This window comes from Rissa tridactyla, chromosome W (genome assembly GCF_028500815.1).
Source record: "Rissa tridactyla isolate bRisTri1 chromosome W, bRisTri1.patW.cur.20221130, whole genome shotgun sequence".
NCBI lineage: Eukaryota > Metazoa > Chordata > Aves > Charadriiformes > Laridae > Rissa > Rissa tridactyla.
The window spans coordinates 1746449-1765384 of NC_071496.1; the positions used below are offsets into that span (position 1 = coordinate 1746449).

General features: G+C 40.5%; 2 protein-coding genes across 4 annotated transcripts; one reads left to right on the forward strand and one right to left on the reverse strand.

The window, feature by feature from the left end:
* Positions 1–51: 51 nt before the first annotated feature.
* On the forward strand, positions 52–8523 carry LOC128902060 (stAR-related lipid transfer protein 6-like). Of its 2 annotated transcripts, none has more exons than XM_054184390.1 (7): positions 52–111; positions 1580–1673; positions 1819–1868; positions 4942–5068; positions 6224–6341; positions 7436–7529; positions 7845–8523. In XM_054184390.1, the coding sequence occupies exons 2-7, from the start codon at positions 1584–1586 to the stop codon at positions 7996–7998; spliced, it is 633 nt and encodes a 210-aa protein (XP_054040365.1). In that variant the 5' UTR covers positions 52–111; positions 1580–1583; the 3' UTR covers positions 7999–8523. The 2 variants fall into 2 exon arrangements, with proteins under 2 accessions (XP_054040365.1, XP_054040366.1); XM_054184391.1 differs by having other exon boundaries at positions 64–106.
* A 516-nt stretch (positions 8524–9039) lies between these two features.
* On the reverse strand, positions 9040–18643 carry LOC128902058 (DNA polymerase iota-like). 2 transcript variants are annotated; one of them, XM_054184389.1, is made up of 10 exons: positions 18473–18643; positions 17931–18047; positions 17099–17263; positions 16155–16307; positions 14926–15162; positions 14085–14263; positions 13720–13811; positions 12338–12471; positions 11085–11287; positions 9040–9982 (listed from the first exon to the last, which is right to left on the reverse strand). In XM_054184389.1, the coding sequence occupies exons 1-10, from the start codon at positions 18603–18605 to the stop codon at positions 9164–9166; spliced, it is 2232 nt and encodes a 743-aa protein (XP_054040364.1). In that variant the 5' UTR covers positions 18606–18643; the 3' UTR covers positions 9040–9163. The 2 variants fall into 2 exon arrangements, with proteins under 2 accessions (XP_054040364.1, XP_054040363.1); XM_054184388.1 differs by having other exon boundaries at positions 14085–14274; positions 14883–15162.
* Positions 18644–18936: the final 293 nt, after the last annotated feature.

The following is an 18936-nucleotide window of genomic DNA, read 5'->3' on the forward strand; positions in this document are numbered from 1 at the left end:
CGGGCGGCCGTGCCACGGCAGGACTACATCTCCCGGCATGCCCCGCGGCGGGGAGACGGGAAGGCGGGAAGGCGGGGCTGGGGGCAGTTCTCTCCGCGCCGCTAAGGTGAGGTGAGTGCGAGTCGTTGCCAGCTCTTCTTCATCCCCCTCCTCTCCCTCCTTCCCCCCAAACCCCGCCGGTGGGGCAGCCTAGCCGCTGCTTCGCCTCTTCGCTCCGTGGGCGGGCGGGCAGAGCGAGCGAGCGAGGCGGGAGGCTGCCGGGTGGGTCGTCCGGGTCCCCTGGCTGGGGTGGGCGCCGCGCCTCAGGGGTGAGGGTCCCGCGCCTCAGGGGTGAGGGTCCCGCCGGCCCGGCCTCTGGCTAAGCCGCAGTTTCAGGGCTCGGCATCGCCTGGCTGCGCTCCCCTAGCTGGGGCTGCGTGTGGTGGTGGGCCCAGCTAGCCCGCTGGCTCCTGGGGTTCGAGCCCGGCTGGGGGTGAGCGGTGTGATCCGTGCTAGCCCTCGGCGGGCTGCCCTCCTTTGGGGACTCAGACTCAGCACTGGGGTGGCTCTGGAGGAGTCTGTGCAACCCGTTACACGGGACAGCCCCACAAGGGTTTAGGTGTGAAGTTCAGTTTGTGGGAGAGGCTGGCCCAGAGGTGCTCAATGTTTTGGCCTGAGAGCCACAGCTGATATTCTTATGAGAAAGAGCTCCCTGAGACATAATGGAATTATAGAATGGTTTGGGTGGGAAGGGACATTAAAGCCCACCCAGTGCCACCCCGTGCCCTGGGCAGGGACACCTCCCACCAGCCCAGGTTGCTCCAAGCCCCGGCCAACCTGGCCTTGAACCCCTCCAGGGATGGGGCAGCCACAGCTTCTCTGGGCAACCTGGGCCAGGGGCTCACCGCCCTCACAGCACAGAATTCCTTCCTCAGATCTCATCTCAATCTCCCCTCTTTCAGTGTGATCACTGTACGTGTTGGGGAAGAGAATGTGGTGAGGCAGGGAGCTCCGGGATGCAGGAGGTGTCAGCGCTGGGGAGGGCAGTGTGGAGGGTGGCTTCTGCACCCTTGCTGCTGCAGCATTGCTTGCCTCTTGCTTGACAAAGTGTTTCGACAATAGCACAGCCTATAATGATTGTTGCATAAAGCTTTTCTGATGTAAGAAAAATCTCTCTTCGATTGTTTGTGCCTCGTGTGTTAACTACGTAAGTTGGCTACTAGTCCAATGTCTTCAGCAAATCATAGCAGAATGAGAATCTTGGGAGATAAACTATAGGAAGGGGAAGTTTAAATGTGGAGGAATGGTGGATTTAATATGGATTAAACAGCGTGTCTCACTAGTTGCTGTAATTCATTCTCAAGATCCAGACCAACGGATACTTCTCAGTAGCCCAGACTGGAAGTCAATTATAAAATTTTGTTTAAATAATGACTGTCTTTTTCTGAAATAGAGTATGATGAATAAAAAGTTCATTTGATAGAAATACTCAATTAATATATACTAAAGCCTGTGGAAAGAATACAGGAATGAACTCTATGGTTTTTGCTCTTCAAGGAGTACTTTTATCGTATACCAATTTTTTTTTAAATCTTTACAGATAAATGGACTATAAGAAAATTGTGGATGAAGTTTCAGAAAAAATTTTATCATACAGTCAAGATACTTCAGGATGGAGAGTGATAAAAGTTTCAGTAAGAAAATATTAGTTGATATTATTTATGATATTTTTATTAAATACATTTTGTTGCAAAATGTTTTAAACTGCTTTCCTTTAAAAATTACTTGACGGCTCTGTATCAACTGCTAAGTTTTTATTTTTCCTTTTTCTACTTTGAGAAAAATGTTACGGTTTCTTCAAAGCCTTCAAAAGAGTATGCAGGAAATATGTAAGTATTTACGTTTTGTTTGTCATTGTCATGAATAACAACACCTTTTTTGAACAGTAACACCCACGATTGAAATGGAAAAGTTAACAGTGTTCTTTCCTTCTTGAGTGTCTTAAACTTAGTTAGCTATAGAGAAGATTTTGCACTGTAGAGATTTGTGCTGTAGTTACACTGGGTCAGCAATAGGGCTGTAATAAAAGAGATGGATTTCCCAAGCAGTTTTCAAACGTGCTCTGAAAATTAAATACTATATAACACTTACTGATACGGAATAAGTAGATATGAAGTCACAGGTTTGGCCTGAAGTCAGTGACTCTTCCTGGTGGAATACTCTATTCAAGCCATTACATCTTGCCAGCTGGGCTTCACTTTTCACCCCTTCATACTTGTGAAATGACTGATGCTCGCCCACGCAGACATGCTTACACTCTCATTCTATCTTACCTGTCCTTTGTACCTTTTTTTTTCTGGCACCCAAAACTGAATTAACCGTACTGAGAATAAGGTCATATAACGTCTGGAGCAGCAGCTTCATCTGTCCTTCCTTCTCTTGCGTGATGAATTCTGTGCAGTTGCTAAGCAGCTAGGTTTGGCCCAAAGGGTGGAGTTAGGCGAGACAGACTAAGCTGATCTCACAGCTTGCTGTCGCTGATAGAGTTGGCTCTACTCTTTACATTCCTCCCCTCCTTTTTCCTGCCCCTCTCCTGGCTTTGCAATCCTGCTTCTCATTTATGGTGGCTATGGCACTCAGCCGGTTGTTTACCAAGCTGATTCAGCTCATTAAACCAAGGGAAAGGAAAAAAGATCTCACTGAAGCAAATTGTGCAAAAGCAGAGGAAAAGAGGACAATTGCAACATGTCCTTAGCGCGCTCTTTTTTTTTTTAAATACCTAATGGGTATTAAATTATATTGAATGCCAATCTAGACAGATAGGCAATAGAGAAAATTTGCATCTCATTCTTTTTTGTTCTCAATATGATGATAATGTTTGTGACCAGTGGTGTTCTAACTTCTAAAGTCTTGCTTGGTTTTCTAATTATTTCTGAAGGTTTGAGCAAAGAAGGTGTTAATTACAGAAGGCAGTGCTGTATCACTCGTATTACAGAAGAATTAATCTACAGTATTATAATGGAAAATAGCTTTAATATTTCATTAGAATATGTTAAGAGTACTGTTGTCTTAGTAAGAATTTGCATACTTCTGCATTATTATTGTATTTCAGATCTTAGTACAGGTGGATGTGAGGGAGTGAGAGTTTAGTTGCTTAGAATTCATAAGAATGTACCTGACTCATTTCTGTGGAGGAAAAAAGATAAGCTGTAGTCTCAGTCAGACATAAAGCCGTTTTTGAGTGTACTCAGATCTGTATTTAGCAAGTCCTTTGCAGTTAGGAGAAGCATCATCTGTGCTTTCTGCCATTTGGTACAGGGAGCCAGAATCTTTCATTGTTTTTTTTTTTTTTTTCTTGTACAAATCTGTCCCATTAACAAGCAGTACTGGTCTGTAGCGTTTCTTTTGTGAAGGAATACTAGCTGTTTCTAGGAGCTTAAGTATAGCTGTTTGCACTTTTAGTTTGACATTGAATATTTATTAGCTGCATATCACAAATGCCAGTTTCTTTTTTAACTGGCAGGAATATAAACAGTTTGCTTTACTTGTTAAAAGAAATCAGTATGGGATCTGGTAGTGAAAAGCAATAGAGAATCCTTACTTCAGTTAGGTGAAATATTTTCAGCAGAGTTCCAGGAAGCATTAAGGTGTTTTTTCCAGGCTGAATGGGATTTTATTTGGAATGGTGTCACCTAAGCTCAAGAAAGACAATGAGGTATGTATTTCAGTTTGTCTAAGACAGCAAGACTAGATTTGGTGATCCAAGCGGTCTTTACCAGGCTTGCTTCCTCTTTTTCCAGTAATAATCCACTGGAGAAGCTGGAAATCGAGATTTTTCACAAGTGTGCCCTTTCTTTTATTCTAGCAACTGTGTCTTTCAGCAGCCTTGCCTAGAAGAAGTCCTCCTGATTAACAACTCACACTGAGTTTAGGAGAGAAGATATTACAGGATGCAGGCGAGAGCTGCTTAGGAGATTGGTAAACATAAGTTCATGGGAGTTATGTAAATAAAGGGTGTATCCAGATATTAATATGCTGGTTTTAACTGGTCCTGCCACAGCTTACAGGTACTTGCTGTTTTTGAGTAGGCATTACAATATTTTCCGTTGCAATCGGACCTTCTGTAGTTAGTGGAGAAGCAAGTTGCTGGAGTAATCATATACACCCACACCGCTCACTCCACTAAGGCAGTAAGTGGTGACAAGAGTTGCGGCACAGGAAGAAATAGATTCATGATTTACAGGGCCTTGGTGTTTGGATTTGAACTTAGCTATCTTTGCTCTTTCTGACTTAACCTCATGCATCATCAGAGTCTGTAAATCTGACTTCATGTTTCTTAAACTCTTTGCAAGTGTAGTCTCCTTTGAGCTCATCTGTTGTCCCACAGCGTCCTTCACCTTTGCGTTTAATTGATGTCTGTGAGCGCCTACTGTAATGATTCACAGTTTCTCCAGGAACTAGGTGTGAGAATTATCAGTATTTGCGAGCAGTTCCCAGCATTACTGGAGTTTCCTATTTCCTTGTGGGAGGCCGCTCTTCCCCTCTGTGAACTTTCCCTTGAACTCCTCAAGATTATGAACAAAAGCTAGAGAAATGCCAGAATGTGCTAGTTCATAAATAGTGAGAAGATTTGCAATCTGTGTCAAAAATGAATTGAAAGTACCTATATATAAATAAATAAATTAGTAGATGAATTGCATATATTTAAAATAGCAGGTTCCTATCTGGTAGCTCACAAATAATTCATTTAAAATGTATGGTGTTGAGAATGTAATGATCTCAAAAATCAGTTACAGAATAATAATTTTTGGTACTACTTGAATTTTAATCGATCCATGAAGTGCAATCACATTCATGTGCTTTACCTCATTATAGCCTGGCATCCCCAGATGCTTATTATTGTACAACTTATTTTTCCAGTTCATAAATGTGAATTCAATATCTGTTTTTTACACAATCTAGATACCGTGGAGAAGGCATAATTAAGGAAGTCCCTAGTAAAATTATTCCTTTTATGTATCTTCCTGAATATCGAAACAAATGGGACAAAGCGTTACAATCTTACAAGCTGTTAGAAAGGATTGACCAGGTAATACCATAATTTAATACAAAGATTTTATTTTAACTCTTTCTGCATGAATTACATTGACTAAAAAGACCTCTACTGGGACAAGGAAAGCCCTTGATGTGAAATAAATCTGGGTTGGTAAGAACTTCTAAACCTGCTGCTTATGTGAAATGGGTATGAAATATGTCCCTCCCCTTAGGAGTTAAGTATTTAGGGTAATTTAAAAATTAGGGTAAATTTAAATATTTGTTATGAAATAGATATCCTCAAGCATGCCAAGAATTCAGCCCACGGAAAACAACAGAAGTCTCCGTCAAGTGTAGGGTGAGACACAATGACAACAAGCTGTAGGGAAAGCTCCCCTCTCAGTGAGCATAGTTTACACAAATTTAAAAAAATCACCAAAGTTAAAGGCAACATGGAAATTGAATCGATGCTGTACTAGTGCTGTGAAATACTGAATGTTCAGAATTCCGGTTGCCTGGGACTTTGTCTCGGGCACTCTGGAAACCCAGAACTTGGAATTCCGATGAAGAATATCAATTATTATAGCTGTGTTAGCTGGCTTTGATCTGACCACTTGAGAGAGATGTATGATGGAGGGAGGTCTTAGAATGTATTACGTGTATATGGATGACTTAAGTGTATGAAAGTACTCCCTAAACCAGGGGGGAAAAAAGCCCCAATCCTCCCATTTTTGCCTTCCCTGAACCTCTCTTGTTTTCCTCTCCCTGGATCTGCTGCAGTTGGTCAGATGTTAGGATGTAGTTGTACATCCAACCAACTTAGTTCATCCAACTGAGTTAGTTTAACAGATTATACGTCTTTTTCCTAGAATGCAATGTGCAATCTAGCATGTGTATTGTAATACAAATAGGCATTCTAGCTCCACTAAACATGGATATTGACTTTTTCTACACAAAAATTATACTCCTGCCTCTAATTAGGCCACAAGGAGCGGCCATGAATCCCTGCGCTGTGTTACTGGAAGATCTGTTTCATGGCTCTAATGTTAGTTCAGCACTAACTAGATAAGAGAGCTTTTGTCTTATGCTAACAAACAGGAATCCATTTTGGCCATATTCTCATTATTTAACACATAATACTGCTTTGCCAATTAAATAAAACTTAGCTTCTTACATACTAATTCAAAAAATTACTTTTACTTACTCATAGGACACTGGTATATACCACAGTGTAACGCACAGTTATGGTATGGGACTGATTTCATCCAGAGATTTTGTTGACCTGCTGCATGTTAAACCATACCCTGGCGATATCCTTACAACTAACTGTAAGTTGCGTGTTAATTGCTGCATGTTTGCATATTTTGGCTGCTTTCTGGAAATCCTGAGGTGAAGAGCTGTAAAGTTCTGCAGCCTAATCACGCTCTAGAGTACCTTGCTCTGTGTGTGGTCTTACTGATGCTAACAAACCCCTCCTGTTTATCTCCAAGCAAAGTTACTTTTTTTAGTACTGAAACTATCAAAATTGATCTTCAAATAAAATACTGTGTTCTTTGTTTGTTCTATTATGCCTCTATTTGAAAAATAGAGTAAAATGCAGTAGTAATAGTATGAGGACGCTAGAATTTATTATTTCACTATAGAAATTCAGTGTTTATTTAATAACACTTTTCTGTACTTAGCTGACCAAATGCTACTGGCCTAATACTCTCTTCTCAGAGTGAACTGCAAATTTGCCCGGTATTTGATTCTATCTGAGTTTGGCTCTGTAAACTGAAACAAAATGTGAAATGATTAGTATTGCAACTATATGGCCCACCAGGAAAATCTCTCGCTGCTACTTCATTTCTGTGTTAATCTTTTTCTTTTGTGTGGATCTTAATACATGGCAGAAAACACCATTTTTCATCTTGGAACTTTACTGACGTATCAGGTTTTTTTCAAGCCATACTCTTACAATACCTTGTCATGCAAAAGTAATGGGTAACTAAACAAAAACAACTCTTCCCAACAACTACTGTGCATGTGTGCAGCAATTTCCTCATCTTCGCTGCGATTGCGTTTACTAATTAATGACATCTGCTGACAAAGTGACTTGTTTGTCTAGAACTAAGCCACACCTCAGGTGTGGTAGGTATGTGTAGTCACGTCTCAATGATAATACTTTTGGGTATGCCTGCCCAAACATCGATAGAAATTTTTACATGTATTTAATTACTTGCACAAATATTGAATGTACTTCAGAATGTACAGAATTACATACAAAATGAAATTGCTAAACACATCAGTAACCATATTTCGAGATCTTCTACTATCCCTTGGCAGCTGGAGTAGTTTCCTCTTTTTAAAAGGTATTTTTGAGTCATATGATTGACATAGATAATTAATTTGATTTTGGTTTTTTGTGTGTGGTGATTTACAGCTATTAGCGTGGAGTATTCCAGCTGCCCTCCAACTCCCTCTTGTGTCCGCGGCTATAACAATCCCTGTGGATATGTGTGTTCACCTTTGCCTGAGTAAGTATTTAAAGCCCCCTTTATTAGCATCTTTGATTACTCAGTTGTCTTCTCTATACAAAGCTTAAAATTTACTGAACTACCCAGCTTTTTATTTTATTAGAGAGTTTTATTTTGGGGAAGCTTTAGAGTTTTGTGCAGATCGGTTTTGCGACTCAGACTATCTTTTGAAACAATGAAAACTTTTATACATCCTCCACTCTTTAGTAATTTCAACAGAGATGGATTATAAATTGTAAACACTTGTACATCTCAGTAAGTTTCCTAGCAAGAGTAAGAAGCGTTAACTGAAGGATTTTGCTCTTTTCATCACAGGAATCCAGAGCACTCTAAGCTAGTTGTATTTATTCAGCCAGAATTAGGAGGAATGCTTCCCAGTTCTGTAGTGGAGACAGCATTACCTACTACTCTCATAAACTTAATCACTGAAACCAGAGCCGGACTGAAAGGCTTGAAAGACCATAATTAAACGTAAGTGGAAAATAATAAGCACTTAAGTCATGCATCTTTTACTTGGATTCATTTTTAAAGTAGAGGATGAAGTTTATCTTAATTGTGGTTTATGTGGAAATGTATAAAGCTTAACCTAACTGTTGAAATGGTGAATGCTGGTTTTCTCCGTTCTTTGGAATGATGCAAGAATCTACACTGAAGTGCCATCAAAATATGGGATGTCGCTTTCAATGTAATCAGGTGATGTTTTGTAATACTTTTGCACTTTATATGGAGAGTAAAAATATATATATATATACACACACAAGAATCTGGTGATACAACTTATAGCAATGTTAAAACACAGTAGTCAAAATATTTTGCCATAGCTTTAAACAAACTTTGATAAATTCTTACCTCAATTATGTACTTGTCACTGAAACAAGCAAACATCTTGTGTACTAGAGATTTTAAACATTTATTACTATAAGTGTGGAAGTGTAATTAGCAACTATTTCACTGTTTTGGAATTAAGTATTTGAAGAAAAGCCTGATTAAGTTGTATATAGCATCTCATTAAAAGCTGCTCTTTATACCCAGAGTTGTTTGTCGTTTTCTGAATCCTGAGCACCAACCCTAACCGATTTTTATAAGCTGACTAATTTCCAGGAATGAGCTGGTGATATGATTCATTTGGAAATAATGTTTCCCGTTAGCCCTTATTATTTCTAGTACCTCTAGTTACGAGTGAACTGCAGGAAACAGGGATAGCCATGTGAATAGCAATTTCCATTACAAAGCACAAACAGCGGTGCAAATTAAAGAATAGTGTGAAAATGGCTTTCATCGGACCTGCTCAGTCCCTTCCCAAGTTGTTAGAAACAACTAACTGCATACATAATATAACTCAATGAAAATGAAAGTAAAAATTCCTTCTCCCCAGTCAGCATGTTAAGGTATTAATAATGAATACTAAAATATGTTTGCATACTATAATATTTTTAGCGCAACTAAAGATTCATCAGGTAAATACCAATTTGTAAGAAAGAAAACTAAGACAAACGAGTCACCAGCAAGTTTTATGTCAAAAGTTGTCAAAATAAATTTTTAATATTCACATCTTTACAATTTACAGTAAACTTCTCATAACTAAAGTGCTCTCAAGTGCTGATTCTTTTAGTGTCACTATTATGAAAAATGTTTCACTGTGGTTTAAAGTATCTTAACAAACTGTTAGACTGTGATAAACAAGGTGCTGTGTTCTTCCTTCCTTTATTTGCTTTAGGCTTTTCAGGGGGTTTATCCCTAGAAGTCTTGGGCCCAGGTTCCTGATTCTTCCATTCAGCTAGTAGTTCTTCTTGCACACCTGCGGGTAGTTCATAAAAAGTCTTTGTGTCAACATTAGGAGGAAATACAACTCCTGCTTTCCTACTACAAGCTTTATCCTCAGAAGTTGTTTCAAAGGCCTGCTTATCTTTATCCCAGATAGGGACACGTAGAACACTTTGGCTAGCTCCAGCCTCCAGAGGTGACAGATCTCTCGCTCTGAAATCCTGAGAGTCAGGAGGTTGTTTTTCCATACTGCTGCTTGACAGTGCACTTCTGGGGCACTCGGAAGAACAACTGGCCCTGGAGCCGTATGCGAGAGCAGTTGCAGATTCATGCGCTGATATGGTGCTGCACCCTGCAGAGCGCCTATCACTGTTTAGTCCCTTAGAATTTGGGGAAGTGCTGTACGCCTCTTCTGCAAAACATATTGATGGCTGGCCCGAAATGTTCTCAGCCAGGATCACTTCTGTTTTTTCAGAAAGAATTTCTTTTTTAATATCTTCTGGAAGTTCCCTGAAGACTTCCTCGTCAATATCAGCAGGAAACAAATGAAATGGGAAGTCAGGAATTCCTGCTTTCTTTATATTGCTTCTCTTTTCCTCTGAAAGTTTCCTAGTTTTCGTAGTTCCAGTTCTGTTGCAGCTCTGGTTCCAAGAAGCACTTCCCTCACCATGTGAGACATCTTCTTCTTCCTGGGGCAGAAAATGTATATAAAAGTGTAAGTATGTTCTGTGTGATCTAATTACTAAGCGCTATTTTATTAACAGCGAGTTCTTCAAATTATCGCTTAACAGACAGTAATATTTTTTTCCTTATGATCGGTAGTGTTTTTTTAAATCTTATTTTTCAACCATAGGCCTTAAAGTACATACACTTAGGAATCCTTGTCTTATTTTAAAGTAGCAAATACCTTGAAGTTATATTTTGTTGCTTTAGAATATGCAATATGATCTTATCCCTTATATTCCTGAGCAGCTGAGAAACAGACAAGTTTATCAGTGCACCAAGTTGCCATGTCAAGACAGAAACATTAAATTCATTACACAACAAAATTTTGAAGTTACTATGGTTTTGTATTATGTACTCAAAGCATCTTGTGGAAATGTTTAGCAGTGTTTCCACAGCCAGCTCCTATGTTGTCTAGGGTATGCAACTGGGAGCTAGGAGATCTGTTCAATTCCAAGCAGGAATTAGAAGCTCACTAGATCAGAAGTTAGAGCTAGTGGCCAATACAGAACTGAAACTTTGATTAATTTCTAGTCTGAATGGGGAGACTTGAGAATGCATAGGAAGGGAAATAATCACTGTGAAAGTACCTTAAAGCAACAAGGTAAATTATAAGCAACTTTAAGGACTTAGACTAAAATCTAAGGTAAAAGATGCTTCAGTATGACAATATCTGAGTTCTTGGCCTGTTGTTTCACAAATGGTAAATGAAGGGCAGATCTTAGTGGAATGAGTAGCCAAATTTGGCAATTATTTTTTAGAAAACATAAGTTTCGCTTTCTCTCTTAGTGAATTCTGTTCTCTTCAGCTAAGGGGCCTGATAATGCAGCTGCCCGTCCAATTCAAGACAGTATTAAACGCTTTTAAGCAGTCTGTCTAATGAAAGAAAGCAGACAAGTAACACCTGCTCAGAAGACTCCAAATAAATCTTTTTTTTTTGTTACCAAGTGAATAAAACTTACAATCCTGAAAATTCCAAAGCAGTTAAGGTTTAAATCTATATAATAAAGATGGAAATATCTCAGAACTTTCTTATCTGCAGATAGTTTTCAGTATCTTTCAGCTTACCCGGACACGTTTACTGGAGCCTGAGGGCGGTGACATCTGCTTTAGATAGAAACCAATGGATCCTTTCTTGCTGCTAGGAAGATCTTTGAGGTTGGAGAAGCAGACGCTCAGAAGGGTAAGATGAAACGGTAGATCTACATCTATCATCTTTCGAAAGAGTTTCATTAGTATATCAACTAATGGGGATATAATGTTGCTGCTTTCTAAAAGAAAAAAGGTGGAAAAAAAAAGGTAATGTGTATATAACTAAGAGTAACTGACTGATTTAAATAGCAAAGTACAAAGGCAAACATTGCTAAAGGCTTGCAAAGTAATCTGTCAATATAGTTGTTAAGATGTTCATTCTGCCCTGTCAGCTATGTCCTAACTCAATAACAGACCTTTTTTTTCCCCCCTCCAGTAAAAATGCTTAATGTCACACCTGTAAAGATTACTTTATAGTATGTACTTAGCTTAGAAAAGAATAATTACAGAATATAAACCCAGCTGAACAGATTTGGAAAATGATCCAATTCTAGCAAAGAAGGGCCTTTACAGGGCTGTGTAGGTGTAGAACATTACCCCAAAACTCGTAATAACAACGTGGTTATTATGGGTTTATTGGGGACTAAATGAGCTGACAGTGATTGTTCGTCTCCTCCAATGTAGAAGTCCAGTAGCAATTTTGAAGTGAGATGCTACACAAGACTTATAAATAGCTTCTCTAGGGCTGTGAGAAGTAATTCAGGAATTGAAGTCAGGCAACAGTGATTCTCTGTGCTGATACAGCAGTGATTTAGATTTATTTCCTCACCCCAATCTGAATGAAGTGTCAAATGAATTGCAATTGCTGGTTGGAAAGCTTAAGTCTGAGAAGGATAAGAACCTATATGTTATTAATTTTCAGAGGTACATCAAAAAGACATTTTTATTACATAATAAAAACGGAGAACATGATTCAAATCCCTAACAGAGAAAAGCAGATTATTAATCTGGGAAGCAGCCCCCAGTCACCCTTTCCCATCCCACTGAGAAATTCACCGCCAGGAATGCAGCCAGACTGGGATAAAACGTGGTAATAATATAGTCATTCCTACAGTGAAGTCCTATGTGTTTTTAGCATATCTCAGCAAGATGTATCCATTACAAGTAATGGAAAAATTTCCAAATATTAAATGTAGGGAATATTATCATGAAATTAAGTAATGGAATTTTACAGAGAAGTTAGGCGGTAGCAACACAAAGCTGATACTTGCAAAAAATTTGAAGTTTACCTTTTCCAAATTTCTGAATGAGATGAGGTGGAATAGGACACTGACGGCTTTCCCGATTAAACCATTTATTGGTTGAGGAGAACTGCCGTATGGTCAACCTTACTGTGTGTGGTTGTCTTCCATCTTTGTCTATTCTGTGGAGCATTAATGCGCACAAAGTATTACTGCGAGTATTCTTCAGAGGGTCTGTGGAAACTCTTACAAAGTCTAATTAAGCATGACAGATCTCTCCCAACTCCTGGCTTTACTCCACTGATTATACAGGGAACTTTGGGCCTAACTGGTTCCCTTCATTACCCATAAGTTAGAAATTCAATACAATGTGAATATTGTCTCCAAAAGCCTTCAACTGAAGCGACTGTGAAAATTAAGTGGTTCAGTCTGCAATGCTGCCACGTTTCAACATTTAATACATTAAAAGTAGTATAGTCTTTGCAGTTAAACCCTGTATAATCCTTAGCTTTTAGCTCTTCTTTTTGCTTTTCAAGGAAATATCCCCACTTTAGCAGCAAAATGTTAGCTGGCTTTTGGAAGAAAGATAAGAAACAATGTATGTCATTGTTTCTTTCCCCCTCCAAAAGGCATTGGGGGGGGGTTACTTTCCCTACCAAAAAAAATATTTCTCAACTGTATGTGTTGTAAACAAGATAGGACAAAGAGCCTCACTTCAAATTTAAATTTTGTGATTACTGAGCAATGTCTTAAGATGCAGATAAAAGACTCCCTGCCCATAACGTTAATAGAACTAAAATGGATATATCTATTGTGTCACATGCACAGAAAACCTTTAAGACTTGTAGATTATTTTAAGGCTGGGAGAGGCATGTAGAGAATATGAAAATACTTAGAGGAAAAAAAAAAAAGAAAAATCAAGAACTAACAGGGGACACACAGGCTGGTCAGGACACAAAAAGCATTTCAAAAATCAGAAGTTGAAGCATGGCTGAGCAGGAAACAGTTCAGTGCTGCTAGAATATTGCTTTTTTTTTTAATAACTTGTTTTAAGTAAAGTCAGAGGATATAAAGGGAGGACTGGAAAGTCACAGTAGTCAAGACATGAGCAAATGCATCCTCCTGCTATGCTGGAGTTCTTGTCAAGTATCTCGGGCTTGGACACTGCCTGGATTTACAGGGCAAGGGGAGGAAGAAGAAATGAAAATGTTCTTTCAGACTGATGGAAAAATAAGCTGTGGGACAGGAGACAAACACAAATGGTGATCACCAACAGTCTGAAAGTAGAGAAAGCCACTTCTGGGAAAAGAAAGAAAACCTGGCATTTTGCTGAGAGAAGAAATGTAGAGTAGGAGACAAACCTAACATACGTTCCAAGTCCCTTCAGGTCACAATTTCAGTCATCAAAAAGAGCTACTGAAGACAGTCACCTGTCTAATAGGTTGTGAAGCAGTTCTTCAATTTTCTCTTTAACTTCCACTTCCGATGAACATTTTTTAAAGGAGTCTTCATCACTAAAAGACTAAAAAAAAACCCACATTAGTCCTTTCAATTTGATATTTACTTCAAAATTCTGAAGAGGAAAAAAAGTATCGCAATTAAGTGTGTAGAATTAACTCCAAGGTATCTTTGACGCTCAGAGCTCAACTGAATTTCAGGAGAATTATGCATTAATTTGAGTTGTACTAGAGAATACATACAAAAATGCATCATTTTGGTTAGTTCAGCAAAGTTCATATAAAACTAAAAATAATTTTTTTACTTTTTATAAAGTACTTCAGAACAATAGTTGTACCTGAGGAGGGCCTGATGGAGTCACAGGGGAGTCATCTTCTCCGTAGCTGAGTTTTTGGATACGCTGAGCATTAGAAACACCAAGTTCCTTCTCTAACACAGCAGACGGAAACGCTTGGAGATCACACACATTCCTAACACCCAGCGTTTCAAGACGTTTGGCAGTTTTGTAGCCAATGCCTAAATAAAATGTGTATTAAAAATACACAGAAAAGTGAGTATATCCATACATATAAATAATGCCCACCCATGTAGTATTGACAGTTATTTTTATTACTACTCTTTTCAGCGATATTTTTGGTGAGTTTCCATTTGAGTTTTAAAATCTGGCATTAGAAAAGCCGTACTGGGACACAGCAAAGGTCTGCCTGTGTCTGTAGCCTACATCAACGCTTCCTGGCCAACGGCAAAGCATCAGTGTAGAATAAGTCGGAAAACTACTTCCTCAGAGTATTCTATCAGGCTCCAATAGACTGGTTTAATAACCGTCCGTAGGTTTCCGGTCAGCAAGTTTCAAAGAGTTTGAATTTAAAACCTCATATCAACCACAATGTTTGGGCTTCGACAAACATAAACTGAGATTTTTAGTATTTTCAAAGGTATGTTGTGAAGTGCTGCAACACTTTTATGTCCCAACCAAAAATTAAGGAAACCTTCAGCTAAACAAAACTCAAACAGCTTATGGGAAAAAAAAAAAGCACCCTAAACGCACACCCTGCTGCCTGCTGGTGAGAATTAGATTTTTTTAAATTATTTCAGCTGTAATCTTTTCAGTATTTTTTTCTTATGATCGTAAGAGTTGTCAAAATGTTCTCCATCGATGCTCGCAGCACCACGCTTACCAGGCACTTTCTGGATGTGCTCAAGGCCACGTATTAGATCTTGACAGCTTTCAGGCAGAAGAACTGTTTGCTGGTTTGGTTTAAAGGTCCCAGATACTAGTTTAGACAGTAATTTGTTGGAGGCCACTCCTGCACAGCCTGTAAGGCCCAGTCTCGCATATATGGCTTCCCTCAGCTCCTCTGCAATCTGAGATCCAATAACTAGTCTTACATGCGTTGTATCCTGCAGATTTATAGCTGCAAAGAAAAAGAAAGCAGTGTTCAGTATGTAAACAATCACCTAGTTAGCTAATTCTCTAGATTTAGGTATTTTTTACGTTGCATTAAAGCAGTACAAGAAAGTACAGTCTCACAGGTCAAGTGGTATTGCCATGGCTTCTGTATCCCAGTTTAACCTCACTCCCGTCTCCCAAAAACCCTGGTAAAAGGGAGACGGCTGCTGTCCAAAAGCAGAGTTGTACTGTCCAGGGAGCATAGGGAGTATTTTAAATATAAAATACAATATATTAAGAGATGTCAAAGTGTTAAATAGCAGAGATTCTTGTACCACTGTAACCAAAGTAATTTACAGGGCTGCCTTGCCACCAAGTCTTTATTACTCGCGTGCAAATGCCAAAAGAGGAAAAGGATTATTCAGGCATTTTCCTCCTCTCCAAACCACATTCAAAGCCATTGCAATAGCTCAAAGTCCAGGAAGACCAACTGCCTGCCTTCCTAGTGCATGAAATGAGTATCATGGCATAGATACTGCATTCGCGTTTGATGACAGAGGAAGCAGCTTAGCTACTTCAGTCGCAGTAAGTCTATTCCTAATGGATATAGCAAAAGTTTACTCTGTTTTTTTGGTTTTCATTCATTAAAAAAAAATAAAAATCATTCAGTTTTGCCAATTGACAATAACATTCAAGCTCCAACAAAATTCTCTATGTCTTACTACAGTAAAACTGTCTTAAATTAAAAACAAAAAAAAGGACAATGAAAATCTGTTCTCCCAAAGCGTTGTATGTGCTTATCCACCACAGAGATTGATTTTTTTTTTTTTTTGTACCATCTAACTGGAACGCTGATTTGCATTTGTGAGAAGCATCTTCTCAAATACAGAAACCAAGCACAGAGCCACACAAGGTTCCAATGGTTCAGCTCTGGACAGTACTTAGAAGCAGAGATACTTTGTTCTGAACTTCACAAATGTTTATCGTATTTTTCAACGTGAAGAATATTTAACTCACCTTGGTTGTTGTACACATGGCCAGACACACAGACTCTGGAACATCCACTTTGCTGTAGCTGGTTTAGTCTTTTCTCTACAATCTCTGTGACATCCACAAAATTTTCATCAAACCCAAGCCTTTCCACCAGAGGACAAAATTCCCCCAACAACTCTAGGAGGAAAAGATACCCAAGGATAAAATGCACACAACTGTTAGTTTGAGGTTTTCACGTTTGCATCAGTCCATGGCCGATTTCCCATGGATTCAAGTAGGACACTTGCACAAAGAGAAACCGTGTTCTCTTCCAGATAAAATAACAAGGCACTTATTTTAGCAAAGGTGAAGAAGAGTATTTCTTCAGCCCACAACTACCTCTGTCATCGGCTTTTCTTTTCCCCAAATCTCTTCTTTCTTTCCTCATTTCTTTTTGAAATTACAGTTCTTAACCTCTGCAGTACTTTCCCCCGAGGAAATCTGTTTCCCAGCTAGGCGGGCTTTCACTTTTAGGTTATTACTATTTCACCTGCTCCCACTGCTAATGATAAAAGCAGTAATCAATGGCAATGCTGCCATGTCACTTAATTAAGAGATATTGGTGAAGTTCACCCACTTCGAGGGCTTCAGCATTCTGCTCTCCCTTGTTTCACATTTGGAAATATATTATTGCAGTCAGTATTTAAATAAGAAAAATTGTTCCTAAAGAACTACATGGGCATAATCCTGACATGTAAGATCAATGTCATACGTTTATAGTGTCTGACCCAGACTGCAACCAAGTCTGATCACTTACTTTATGAAATACTGACATTTTATGACTAAGTATTATCACCATGGTACGAGACTCATTCTAGTAAGAACTTTTAGAGTGGGAAAGTGTCGTATACTGTTACACACGTGTCCGTGTGCACACAGAGTTTAACAAAAAGTGTTTGTCCTCTATTGAAAAATTGGTAATTTTGTACCTGTAACCTTGTACGATGTTTCCCTGTATGGAGTTAGATCTTCTCCGTTAACCAGTGTCAGCTGAGGAACCTTCTCTTTAGCATCCCTCACAGACATCAGTTTCTTCACTCCACATTTTCTGGCTTCATAGTTACAGGTAACTACAATGTTTTTCTGTTGCACACCTAAAAATAAAAGTTAAATGTTTTTTAAAGGGTAGGTTTCTTGGTACTTCACAGAAGACTATCGTACTTTCAAGCTACTCCAAAGACTGAAGCACATGCTTTGATCAGAACGCAAGATCACAGAACAAGCGAAAAAACTAACACGACGGTTTTATTTTACAAGATTATGAGAAGGGCAGATCTTGATTTTGACTGCTGGACAGTAAAAACATTTTAAAACCTTATAGATATTTTTTTCCCATTGAAATATCACTCTTAATTTTGTCCTTTTTCAGGCAATCTTACCCATGAAAGTGCTCTTTATGTAAGTCATTTTACGCTGCACTTCCTCGACTGACTGGTGACATTCCCGACTTCTGGATGGAAGCATGTTTTAGGCGTGATGTGTGAGAAGGCTCTGGCTCATCTGCGGGGCTCTGTGCCCACGTACGTTACGAACCAGCTTCGATCCCCAGAACTGCTCAGACATGTCAGTGAGTGCCTGTACTTGTGCTCACCAGGATTTATTCATCTCGTAGTAACCGCCACATGGAGTCTCGTGGCGGTGGCTACAGCGCCGGTGTGACTGCCTGTGTCTCACCATGCAACCAGCCCCTGAGCTCATTCCTGTCCCTGATTTCTGGCCGAACACACATAATCCCCAAATTAACAGCAAAGGAACTCATACCTAAAGGCTTGTCTCTTAACTCGGGGTTACGGATCATTTCTACTTGTGCGTAGAAGCAGTCCAGGTCGAGGTGCACAATCACCCTGCGCCCCGTGCTTCTGGCCGGCGCAGCCTTGGCTGCAAGGGAGCAAATGAACAGGTTACAAATTACGAGCCGCCTTACGTGTGGTATAACGATTTTTTTTTTCTAAATTAATCCATACTAAGGTATTACAAGAAGAATATAAAGTTTACAAGCTTTATACTAACTCTCGGGCTGCGTTAATTCCAGGATTACTTATGAGCACAAGTCACCCACAGCAACTCAGCTCACTTCTAAACGTTTTTTGGGGGCCAGTGGCATTTCTTTTCCAACGAACCATTCCAAAACCTGGCTTTACTCATAAAATATCCTTTCAGGCCGCAACACGGAAACACCTTTTTAATACATTTCTGTAAAACACTCTGTCTTTAACTCTGCCAGGGCAGCCCTGGCAGCCATCGGCCATTCCCCACCCCGCCGACACCCCGCTCCCTTCAGCGCCGCCGCCATTGCTGCTCACACGGGGCGGGCGAGGCGGCCGCGCCGCCCGGCTGCGGGCGAAGCCAGTCCTCCTCCTCCTCCTCCTCCTCCTCCTCCCGGGGCTGCTGCTGCGGCGGCTGCGGCCGCTCCGTGGGCGGCGGGCCGGGCTCCATGCCGCCCGGGGCCTGACTCACCCGCCGCTCCGGGCCGCGCTCCCGCCGCTCCCCCCGCCCCGCGCCCGCCCCGCCGCCGTGCCGGCAGCGCCGCGCAGGTCCTAGCGCCGCCGCCCCCCGGGGATAGCCGCGGCCTCCGCCGGGCGCCTGCCAGGCCGCCGAGCCCCGAGGGGAGACGCGGGGACGGAGCCCTCCGGCGGCGGGAGAGGCGGTGGCTCCGTGACGGGACCACCGGGTGTCGGGCGGGTGGACCGGTGCCGGGAAGGCGGCGCGGTGGCCGGAGCGCGGAGGACTCGAATAAACTGAACGGGGCGGGTGGGGGGTTGCTCCG